At 45.9% G+C, this 12651-nt stretch overlaps 1 protein-coding gene across 1 annotated transcript in view; it reads right to left on the bottom strand.

Annotated features, from left to right (window-relative positions):
* Positions 1-12651, bottom strand: part of CC2D2A (coiled-coil and C2 domain containing 2A) — a 196974-nt gene that overhangs the window by 32797 nt on the left and 151526 nt on the right. The window contains exons 28-30 of the mRNA XM_040335450.1: positions 2829-3005; positions 1798-2001; positions 751-840 (exon numbers count right to left, since the gene is read on the bottom strand). Of these exons, the coding sequence (XP_040191384.1) occupies positions 751-840; positions 1798-2001; positions 2829-3005 (471 nt within the window). The remainder of the gene's footprint in view (positions 1-750; positions 841-1797; positions 2002-2828; positions 3006-12651) is intronic.

The following is a 12651-nucleotide window of genomic DNA, read 5'->3' as shown; positions in this document are numbered from 1 at the left end:
CTGTGATGAAACTTTATACCGGTCTTTAAAAGATTACCTCATATCTTCTGGATCCACTGTACAGGGTATAGGCATTTCATCCAAGCTCAGCATGTCACTGACTCATCATACTCACGGTTGAAGCCAAGCTGGGGAGCGTGTGATCCGCAGATGCCGACCCCCCCCCTGGGCTTACCCCGCTCGTCCTCCTATGCCTTTCCCCAAGCGTCTGCGTAGGCTCCGTCTGATATGTGCCTCTGAGTGCCTCTACGTGGTGCGGCGCCGGTCAGCATCTATCTCCGGCTATCTCCGGTTCTCATGACGGTGGGATTCGAGCCGTCTCAGCGGCTCCCTGGTAAGCCGAATAGGAGGCTGTGCGGCGTTCACGCAAGCATGGGGGAAGCCTCGCTCTCACTCCGTCCTTCCTCCTATGTCTGCTATGCCTCTCCCTCCTCACCCACGAGCGCGGCGCGACCTCACATCCTCACATGAGCGAGCCTCGCGCCTGGTTGTCTGCCAAGTTACTAAGTGCACTTTTTTTTTTAACTGAAAATAAATGTGTATTTATTATTTTTTATGAAAAGGTGAACTTATGCCTTTTGCCTTTCCTATGAAAAAGTGTATGATTGAGTATTGGTTGCAAAAGATACCCCAGTATGTCTAAATTGATGCTGAAACGGAACACAGTGCTTATACCAACTGCATAGCATATGGCCTCCCTATCATCACTGCTATCTGGAAAGGGTAGACATACATGCCACATGTACTTACATCTGACGTGCTCCATAAATTGCAAATCCCTGCGAATGACACATTGTCCGGTAGGAAGGGTATAAGGGATACATAGCGAGACACCAGTTCCTAAGGACACAAAACAGAAAACTTTTAGTACTTTACACAACCAGCACAATGTGCAGATACTCATTTAAGTGAACCCTAAAAGGAATCTTCAATAACATGCAGAGCTCTGCTTTTTATTAAAATAACTGATGCTAATGATCTAAAGCCTCGTACACACGATCGGACTTCAAACAAACTTTTCCTTGTTTTTTTTTCCAAAGGGAGTTGGCCGGGCACACCCATAGCATACACACGCTCTGACTTTTCTGCAAACTTTCCTAAAACTTTCCCAACATCACGTGGTTTTTCTGCTCTTTACCGCCACCCTTTGGTAAACTTCTGCTATTGTTGGTTGATTTTAACATTGGTTCTGAGCATGCGTATTTGTACTTTGTACAAAAGTCCGATTTCTTGCTGTACACACGATTGGACTAGGCACCATCGGACTCTTGTTGACGTAAAGTTTGTCCGTTTGCAGCGCAAACTTTTTGTCCGATGAAAACTAAAAAAGTTTGTCCGATGGAGCGCACACACGGTCGGATTTTTTTGAAAACTTGCTCATTTTGAAGTTTGTTGGCAAAAAGTCCGACCGTGTGTACGGGCCCTAAGAGTGCTGTGTTGCCATCTTAGGACAGCAGATGCACCAGGGCTTAAAAACAACTCCCCATCACTTCTTTTTCATAATATAGGAGAATGTGTTCTGTAGTTCTCATGAAATGGGCAAGGCTAATAACACAGTTTGAGACGTTAGTGCAGCAGAAGTAAAGTGCACGGGGCGTAAAGATCTGACTGGATTTCTGTCAGGATCAACATGTATTTTGTGCTTTAATCGTACAGATTATATATATATATATTTATCACAATGCTCTTCATGGTTGTTTTTAACAGTTCATTGTTAGGTTTTGCATACACTTTATCCTACAATAACACAGATTAGGGCTATACCGACAGTCTCTCCTTCAGAAATGTGGTACTTACTGATGTTGCTTGTACATTATTGGGGTTGGCTTCTAGAAGTTCCTGTGAAGGTTGTAAGGCCTTGATGTATCGAGTGATGAAGACTGTACTTCCATTAATGTCTGTGACGGTGGTCAGGCACTGCCGCTTCGGGAATTTTAAAGCGGCTTCACTCTGGAATTTCTCGGCAGCTTGAAGTAACTTCTCTTCTTCTCTGCTGTCAAACTGAGGCACAGCAAGATAGGTCAAAGAAGCCGTGAGATATTTGTGACGAGCTCAATTAAGTGCACACAGCTCAAAAAGCAGTCAAATTATTATACACAATTTATATAGCGCCAACAGTTTACGCAGCGCTTTACAATGTAGAGGGGGGACAGCACAATTACAATACAGTTCAATACAGAAGGTATAGGAGGGCCCGGCTCATAGAGCTTACATTCTAATGGGAGGGGGTGGTGGTACAAAACATAATAGCTGCAGAGAATGATTTGATGGGGGTGGTTCGGGGCAGTTAGGTGGGATAGGCTTCCCTGAATATTTTTTTTAGGGATCTCCTAAAGGTGGACAGGGTAGGAGCTGATCAGACATACCGGGGCAGGGAGTTCCCGAGGATGGGAGAGGCTCCCTGAAGTCCTGAAGGCGAGCATGAGAGGAGGTAACAAGGGAGGTCCTGGGAGCAGCGGAGGGGACAATTTGGGCGATATCTGCAGATGAGGTTGGTGATGTAGATAGGGGTGATGTTGTGAATGGCCTTGTATGTTGTGGTTAGCATTTTGAATTTTACATGGTGGGGTAGGGGAAGCCAGTGAAGGGATTGGCAGAGAGGAGCAGCAGTCAAGAATGAATACATGAATAAAGTAAGGGAAAGAGAGGGAACAGAAGCTGGCAATTCAGAGTCTCAAAATCAAAGGCAATTATATGACATGTTCTATTGCTTTGCATAAACAATCCATTCAATGTCCAGTCCAATTTACTGAACACCAGAACAATGCTGGAACATCACATACACACATATAACACAGTACAGTAGGTACCCAGTGTATGATAACTACCTTTTCCCTGATGGGCTCTCCAGGTACAAGCTGAGGCTCAATGGTAATAAAGAGGGTTAGGAAGGAACCTTGGCTCAGGCTTCGGACTGATTCATAGCCTCCATCATTTCCCACGTTGCGCTGTTTACTGTATCCTAAAAGCACTGGGGGCGTGTCAATCCGGAATGTTCCATCAATCTGTAAATCAGCAGTTACCAAACAGAAAATGTATAAGATTTTCCCCAAATGTATAAGATTTGTCCCTTTTATACAAGACTGCACCCATCTTCTTTCATTGACAAGTATGCTCTACAGCAGGGGTCTCCAAACATTCTAAACAAAGGGCTGGTTTATTGTCCTTCAGACTTTTGGAGGGCCGGACTTTGGCCAGCGGGAGTGAACATTTTCCTGGCATCAGTGGGAGTAAACATCTGGTATTAGGGGGAGGAATAGTACCCCATTAGTGGTGTCAGTGGGAGAAATGGTGCCCCATTATCGGTGTCAGATGGCAGAATAGTGTCTTGTATCATTGGGAGGGATAGAGCACCAAGGGCCGGATAAAGGCAAGTAAAGGGCCGCATCTGGCCCTCGGGCCACAGTTTGGAGACCACTGCTCTACAGGAAGCCGGGAATGTGTCCTGGATGTTTCCCCATTATTTGAGTTTGGTGACCCTTTTACGGAAAAGCACTGGAGACATTGCTAGTAGTCAGGGGTTCTCACCCATGCAGGGTGAGGGGTTCTCGGGTGAAATAATTGTAATATTTTATATGAATTACGCCGCCATCTGAAATGTATTATGTCTGGCTTAACTGTATATTTCCTTTTGTATTTTATCTCTATGTATCTGTATAGGTATGTAAGAATGTTTGTATAACAACACATCCCCCATTATGTTGTTGTTGGTCAAGCCTGGAATCCGGGTTTTAACCTCAGTTGACCAGGTATCCATCTTCTGTTAAGTGATGAACAAAACCTGTTTTGTTTCATAGTCATGTAACCATAAAACAGCCCCTTTATTTTGTTCTGTAAACCAATATATACTTGTAACGGGAGGGCCCGTGGAATCCAGAAGCGCTTAGAAAGTATGAGATACTCCTGTTTCCGCTTCACCGATGCCTCTTATGTGTAGATCACCCTGTGTCTCTAATAGGGGCACAGGGTGAATGAGAACCCCACTATGGTCTGTGCTAGTCACATTTAATGCGGTATAGATAGGGGCCGGGATTCAGATACATTTGCGTATCTTTAGAGCGGTGTAGCGCATCTGATATGCGCTACACCAACGTAACATAGAGAGGCTCGTACTGTATTCACAAAGGACTTGCTCCCATATTTACGCCGGCGTAACGTAATTGGGCCGGCGTAAGCCGCCTAATTCAAAGTAGCAAGGCAGTGGGCGTGTTGTATTATAATGAAGCGTGACCCCATGTAAATGCATGGCCGAACGAACAGCGCATGCTCAGAATCACGTCGCATATACTCCCTATTATACGCCGGCTCAATGCCTGTGACGTGAACGTAACCTACGCCCAGCCCCATTCACATACGACTTATGCAAACTAGGTAAAATACGACGCTGTTCCCGCGCCCATACCTTAACATGACTTACCCCTGCTTTATGAGGGGTAAACTTACGCCGGACGTAGTTTACTGCGGCGTAGCTTACTGCGACGGGCGCAAGTACGTTTGTGAATCGGCGTATCTAGGTCATTTGCATATTCAACGCGTAAATCTACGGAAGCGCCCCTAGCGGCCAGCGTAAATATGCACCCAAGATACGACGGCGTAAGAGACTTATGTCGGTCGTATCTTGGCCAAATTCAGGCGTAACTGCCTTTCTGAATAAGCGCATAGATACAACGGCGCTCATTTGGACTTACGACGGCGTATCTGGAGATACGCCGTCGTAAGTCCTTTCTGAATCCCGGCCATTGTATATATATATTGTGTGTTGGCTGATGTGGACTATAAATCAAATACTGTCCACCGGAGTTTGAGGGTTCTACTCCGTTCTTTTACGTTATTTTACTTATAAAACAAAATGATACAAAAAAGATTACATATTTTGAACACCTATGGTAATATTATCAGTTCCAGGGTTTCTAGGTATCTCGTCCTCTTAACTATTTTCATGCATATCTTACATTCTCTGTGCTGCATTGTCATGGTCTCATTGGACCCCCCCTTTTTTTCAATGCACAGAGTCAAATGATTATTCTCATTTGCATTTATACATGCATGTTTGTAGGATGTTATGCTCCCTCAGTGATGCAAACCTTTTGAAACTTTGTTACTTTTTGTTACTTTACAAAACTTTTTCACGGTCCCACACATCATAATATACGTATACCATTACTGGTTAAATTTATACTCTTTTCATGCTTATTCACAATTTGCATTTTATTCACTCTTTTGTCACGCCATTATATTTACAGGCATTTCATTTATTAATTTTCACTAAGCTCTCTTGCTTATCATATTGAATAAACTTGCTTTTGCCCTTTGGACAAAATACATCATATGACATATTACAACTCATATATATATAAATCTCTTTACTTAGTAGCCACCTGTATGCTTTCGCATCGGGAAATTTCCGTACGAAGCATCCCTTTTACTCCCATATTAAGATTTTTTCTTTCCCATATATATATGTCACATTCCTTCACTTTTTTGCCGTCATTTCACTTTAATTTTTTTTTTACCAAGACAGATTTAATACACTTATCCTTTTAACTATTTTCCCGTTCACTATTTCTATTTTCACTTGTCAAATTTGACATGTATTGAATCATTACACACAGACACACCACACCCTTTCATTTCAAAGTGTAATCCCTCTCAAGGGCTTACCAATAGATTGTCGGCATTTTTTATGGACATTTTTTATGGAGCTTGTCTTCATTTCTACTTTTATTATTACACAAAAGTTTTTACAGCTGAATGGGTGTGCGGTAGACCCTGTGCAACAGAAACAGGTGAGACAATCTATTCGATTGTGAAACTGAGGTCAAAGGCCCCGCTTGTAAACAGGATTCCCATGTCTCACCGTCAATGTCCCCCAGGTCCTCCGCCCAGCCTCTCCTACATGGTAATGTCTCTGAATTTTGTATGGACGACAAGAGGGAGGAATACACATGAGATATCATGCCCTTTTTGTCTTTACCATGGAAAACATCTGTTATCAGCCTGTGACTGGATAGTCGCAAAACAGATGTCCGACCCTGGGCCTGTAAAGCATGTCTGAGCTGTAAGTATCTGTAGAATTGATGTCTAGGTAAATCGAACTCATTTTGTAGGTCTTGAAATTACTTAAGTGTGTCATTATGGTAGATCTGAGCAATATTCTGGATCCCTGCTAATTTCCAAGATACGAAACCCTCAAGACTGGATACTTCTGTCAAATTTAGATTATCCCACAAAGGGGTGTCCGCAAGAAATCCCGAAACGCCCACAGTCGACCTAACCATGGACCACAGCTTTCCAAGGAGGACAACCGTGGGTGCTGCCCGTGGAAGGTGTGGGAACCCAGCCTCCAAACAAGCCAAAACCGACGCATTCCCGGACCCACCCCGCAACAGCGTGTCAATGGAGTCCTTGCTATTAATCCGCCCCATGCCACATAGGTGCTGCATTTGGGAGGCGAAAAAGTAAAATTTAGGATTGGGTACAGCAGCACCCCCTTGGTCTTTGCCGTATTGCAGTGTAGACAAACGGATACGGGCGACTTTCTTTTTCCAGATTAATGATCTAAACAAGGAATCAATCCGGGTAAACCACCGACGGGGTATCCACTGAGGGGAGTTATGCATAATGTATAGAAGCTGGGGGCCCCACACCATTTTAATTAAATTGATTCGTCCTATCACGGACAGCGGGAGTTTACACCAGGTATTACAAGTCGACTGCAAGCGTTTAAAAAGGGGTAGTAAATTCTCTTCTAAATATTTCTGTGAGTTTACTGATACCTGAACCCCCAAATACTTGAAGGATTCCACCACTTGTAGGGATCCTGCAACCACTGGCAGCGACCCGATCGGGCCATCCACGGGCAAAAGAACGGACTTGCTCCAGTTAATCGAGAAACCCGACAAGGAGCCAAAGTGTTGGATCAACTCCATAGCCGCTGTGAGGGAAGTGCCTACATCTCCCAGATACAATAGGGTATCATCCGCATAGAGTGAGATCTTCTCTATGTGTTCGCCTCTCTGAAATCCAGCTATCGAATGGGAGGACCGCACTAACGCCGCCAGCGGCTCCAGGGCCAGTGCAAAAAGCAGGGGTGACAAAGGGCACCCCTGCCTTGTGCCTCTATACAAAGGAAAGGGGTCCGTGAGGTCCCCATTCACCCGTAGCCTGGCCGTGGGGGCAGCATACAGCAGGCGTACCCATTTGATGAAATTCTTGCCTAACCCAAAGCGATCCAAAACCTCCCACAGATAGGGCCATTCGACGCTGTCAAAAGCTTTGGCAGCGTCTAATGACAGGATCGCTCTCTGTCCTTCATTGTCAGCAGGTATCTGTAAGTTCAGGAAAAGGCGCCTAATATTAATAGCAGTAGATCGGGAAGGGATGAAACCCGACTGATCAGTGTGTATGAGTTTATTTATAACTTTCGCTAGCCTTGTAGCCATCACTCTGGCCAATAGTTTAACATCAGTCGTCAATAGTGATATAGGTCTATAAGAATCTGCCCACTGGGCATCCTTACCCGGCTTCAGTAACAGTACTATTATGGCCTCGTTCATAGATTGAGGCAGGGAGCCTCGCTCAAATGCATCTACGAATACCTCTTTCAACAGGGGTATTAGTCCATCTGAGTATCGCCCATAAACCTCCGCCGGCAAGCCATCCGAGCCCGGAGACTTACCGGGAGAGGAGAGCGCCAAAGCTTCCAGCAACTCGTCCGCCGTGAGCGGCGCATTCAACTGCGCCACTTCCCCGGCCGACAGACGCGGGAGATGACATTGGTCCAAAAAGGAGGAAATTTCCTCCGTCGTGGGCGAGACCTTAGAAGAATACACATCAGCATAGAAATCTTTAAATGTGGACAGAACATCCACATGGGATGACACTGTTATCCCCGAGGCATTGTTAATTGATTCTATATGGGCCGAGCCCCTCTGTGAGCGTATCATCATAGCGAGCATGTGCCCAGTGCCCTCCCCATCCTCAAAGTATTTCTGCTGAAGGAAAAATCTTTTGTTTTCAGCTCTAGATAAAGTCACATGTTTAACCATATTCTGAGCCTCATTCCACGCTCGTTCGGTATTCTCAGAGGGGGAGTCCACATAGGCTGACTCAGCCCTCTCAGCCTCCCGAAGGACAAATTGTTCCCAGGACCTTGTCCCACTTTTAATGGTATTAATGGATCTAATAAACTGACCCCTCATGAAGGCCTTTAGGGCGTCCCAAAGGACACCAAGCCCCGTGGAGTGTCTGTTAATTCGAATAAAGTTCACAAGTTCAGTGCGAATGGGGTCTGGGGTTGGAAACAGCGACATCCAAAATGGATTAAGCCTCCAGCAGGTACGCTTAGTACTGTTAGATACAAGTAGCTCTATACATAGAGGTGAATGGTCGGACACGGTCCTAGCCTCGTACCTTGCGGACGAGACCAGGGGAAGCATTTCACTGTTACCCAAACCCAGATCAATCCTGGATAGACCCCTATGCGAGGCCGAGTGGCATGAGTAGCATTTCTCCAGTGGGTGGGCTAACCTCCAGACATCCCTCAACCCCAGCTCCTGCAGAAGCCGAGCAAAAGGCGTCTGGTCCCCTCTCGGGGTAGTCGCCACCGCCCCCGGAGAAAACTTGTCAAGTCTGGCACATAAAAAATTATTGAAGTCCCCCACTACAAGAGCGGGGATACCTGGGTGTCGTGACAGAAAGGTAGCTAGGGTCTTAATGACCTCCACTGAGAAAGGGGGTGGTATATACATGTTAGCAATTATGCACTGCCTACCGTGCAACGTGCAAAGCAAAAAAACAAAGCGACCCCCAGGGTCTATAAGGGAGGAGGTGAGGGCAAACGGGACATTCACACCAATAAGCGTACTAACCCCTCTGGCGTATGACGAGAAGGTAGAGTGATACTGATACCCATATAGTCTAGGGGAGAACGGTGATTCCTGATCCCGGAGCATATGGGTCTCTTGTAAGCACACCACAGAGGAGCTCAAACGCCTAAGCACATGACCCACTGCCAAACGATTCACTTTATCTCCCAGACCTCTTACATTCCAACTAGTTAGTATACACTGCGTAGCCATTTCTTATACTCATAAATAGTTGTAACAGGTACAGTAGAAATGCATACTAAACAAAGCAATCCTGGCAGCCCCATAAGTAGTAGGGATCTTTCTTCCTGGGTAAAAATTAGTACAAAAAAATAATAAATTGGGGCAAAAAATAATAATATAAGAGAACATGTCCATGACTGTGGCAAGTGCAGCAGACAGATAAACATCTTCCTAATGACCAAGTCCAGGCACCTTGGGCATAACCTGTGGAGGCAAAAGTTAGGCAGACTGTGGAAACGTCGTCCAAGTGGACGAATGTTAAACTCAAAAAACTTCAAATAAAGAAAAAAAAGTAAAAAACAAATAAAGAACCATCGTGTCCACGAGGGACCCATTTCTAGGGGGCTAAGTTCACTAGCCAGCATAAAGGCCTCCGCAATTAGCAGGTCTTTTATCGGGGTGGAGTAGTACTTATCCAGACAGTGTAAACACTTCCCGTGGAAACAGTCCTCCGCCTTGGTAGAATAGTGAAATGAAACATCGTTGGCGACCCTCCGGCATACAGTCTGGTCGGCAAACACACATCAGACAGGCATCCGTCACTCATTCCTGCGTCTTCTCCCCTGCTCTTCTCTCAAAGACCTTTCCTCCCTATCCATCCACTGCATAGCCTGGGCGGGTTTCTCAAAAAAATGCACTTCATTCCTGGCCACCACTCGCAGCCGGGCAGGGTATAGCATGGCATATTGCAGTTCAAGGAAGCGCAACCGCTTCTTTACATCATTAAATTGGGCGCGCCGTTCTGCACCTCTGCCGAAAAGTCTGGGAATAGGGAGATCCTGGAGTTGTCTATCACTAACACATCTCCCAAAGTGCGCGCCTTAGACAGAATGACATCCCGGTCCCTATAGTGTAACAGTTTAAACAGGAACGCCCGGGGGGGATTCCCAGGGGGTAAAGGCCTTAAAGGGACACGATGTGCACGCTCCACTGCAAACATATTGGAGAAGGATTCTTTGCCAAATTTTTCTAATAACCATTGCTCTATGAACGCAACCGGGTTTTTCCCTTCCATCCTCTCAGGGATTCCAATGGCTCTCACATTATTGCGGCGCATTCTGTTCTCAAGTTCATCAATTTTTGCCGCATGTTTGGCGACCATCAATTGTTGAGCATGGGCCTCTCGCTGCATGGGAGCCAGGTCGTCCTCTAGTACACTTACACGGCCCTCAACATCAGTGGTGCGATCCCGCAATTTCTGCATGTCTTGCCGCATAAAAGACATTTCAGCCTTTACCCCTTTAAGCTCCGCAGCTAGGTGTGACACCGAGGTGTTACAGGCCGTGACAGCGGCAAAAATGTCCCTTAACGTGGGCTCAGGCCCGTCCGAGCCTGAGGCCTCAACCGATCCCTGCACGTGGGACCCCGGTGAGATACTCACTGCGTTCCATGGCAGCACTGGCGCGGATGGGTCCTCCAAGGGCACTGTGTCGTCAGCATCTGACTGGGAGCCGCTGCGGTTGTCCTCGGGCTCCCCGGGGACCTCCAGCAGTTCAAAGGTATTGATCGGGGAGAACAGCTTCTGGGCAGCCGCCCTGTACTTCTCCTTCGCCGACTGTGCGGCGCCGCCATCTTGGCTCACGTGGGCCGGGGCCGTGCGGCCTGCAGGATTCCGTCGGGACATCACTCCGGAGCCGGGATGGAAGCCTCCAAGGGTGCTCGGTGCAACCGGGGGTGCTGAGGTAGCAGACAGGATCGATGGCGAGTCACAGGGGACTCGCTAACAGGATAAACGGACGGAGTTTCGGCGGAGCTCACAGGACGTGCGACCGTCTACATCCCTAGCCAAGCCACGCCCCCCAAGCATTAGTTTTTAATGCGAAACGCGTCAGCTGTTCATCCCACTGCTTGCTGTTTGTATGCTGTGCATTTTTCCTTTTTAAATAAAGAGCACGTCTTCCTTTTAAAAGACCTATTTGGAGTGCGGCTGTCCATCTATTCTCTTATCTGCATAATCCTACGCATTGCCAGCACCCGTGTGATTCCTGAGTGGACATTTGATTACCTGCTTGTGCTCACCTGGAGCGGCGGTCCTCCTACCTGGACTATAAAGCTTGCTGAGGTAATTAAGTCTGCTACTGTGATGTAAATGAATCTTAGTATGGGTTCTAAGAACCTTTCATTGTGTTATGCTAATTGACACTGTATTGTGTGAAAGTTCTATTGATGATAGAAGTGTGTTGTGAGTTAGCACAGTCTAAAGGTCAGATGTCTGACTTGTCAGCTGTAGTTAATTAGCTCATGTAAATTATGTCTACTAAAGAAATGTGTATTGTATAGCAGTGTTTTTCTTGAAAGGTCATATCTCAGAGTCACCTTGTCTGGGTAAATGATTAGTTAATTAGCTCATGTAGATGTCAAAGTTGGAGTCAGAAGGTCTGACTAAAAGATGTGTATTGAGGGGGGCTCGTTAGGCACCATTGTATAATGTTGTGGGTGCAGTTGATTCATTGTTCATTCTTGGTTACTGACTGTATATAAAGAGCCTGAGTTCCTCATTAAAGTGTCTATTCGTTTTGAACCAGAGAACAGAGCTGTGCGTCTCGTTTCTGGGGGAATCCGTATGGGTCATGTTCGTCGGATTGTGGAGTGTCGATAAGCTGTCTTGGGTTCGGAATGGAATATCTTAACCACTTAAGAACCGCCTCCTGCACATATACGTCGGCAGAATGGCACGACTGGGCACAAGCAGGTACCTGTACGTCCTCTTTAAGTGCCCAGCCGTGGGTCGCGGGCGCGCGCCCGTGACCCGGTCCGAAGCTCTGTGACCGCGGGACCCGATCGCTGCCGGAGTCCCGCGATCGGTCCCCGGAGCTGAAGAACGAGGAGAGCTGTGTGTAAACACACCTTCCCCGTTCTTCACTGTGGCGCTGTCATTGATCGTCTGTTTCCTGATATAGGGAAAGGTGATCAATGACGTCACACGTCCAGCCCCACCCCCTACAGTTAGAAACACATATGAGGTCACACTTAGCGCCCCCTAGTGGTTAACTCCCAAACTGCAATTGTCATTTTCACATTAAACAATGCATTTTTATAGCATTTTTTGCTGTGAAAATGACAATGGTCACAAAAATGTGTCAAAATTGTTCAATGTGTCCGCCATAATGCTGCAGTCACGAAAAAAAAAAAAACGCTGATCGCCGCCATTAGTAGTAAAAAAAAAAAATTATTAATAAAAACGCAATAAAACGATCCCCTATTTTGTAAACGCTATAAATTTTGCGCAAACCAATCGATAAACACCTATTGCGATTTTTTTACCAAAAATATGTACAAGAATACGTATCGGCCTAAACTGAGAAAAAAAAATGTTTTTTTTTTTATCTTTTTTGGGGGTATTTATTATAGCAAAAAGTAAAAAATAAAGATTTTTTTTCAAAATTGTCGCTCTATTTTTGTTTATAGCGCAAAAAATAAAAACCGCAGAGGTGATCAAATACCCACTAAAAGAAAGCTCTATTAGTGGGAAAAAAAGGACGCCAATTTTGTTTGGGAGCCACATCGCACGACCGCGCAATTTTCAGTTAAAGAAACGCAG

This window comes from Rana temporaria, chromosome 1, assembly GCF_905171775.1.
Source record: "Rana temporaria chromosome 1, aRanTem1.1, whole genome shotgun sequence".
In the NCBI taxonomy this organism is placed as follows: Eukaryota; Metazoa; Chordata; class Amphibia; order Anura; family Ranidae; genus Rana; species Rana temporaria.
The sequence above is the reverse complement of the archived record's forward strand: the minus strand, read 5'-3'. Positions and strand labels throughout refer to the sequence as shown.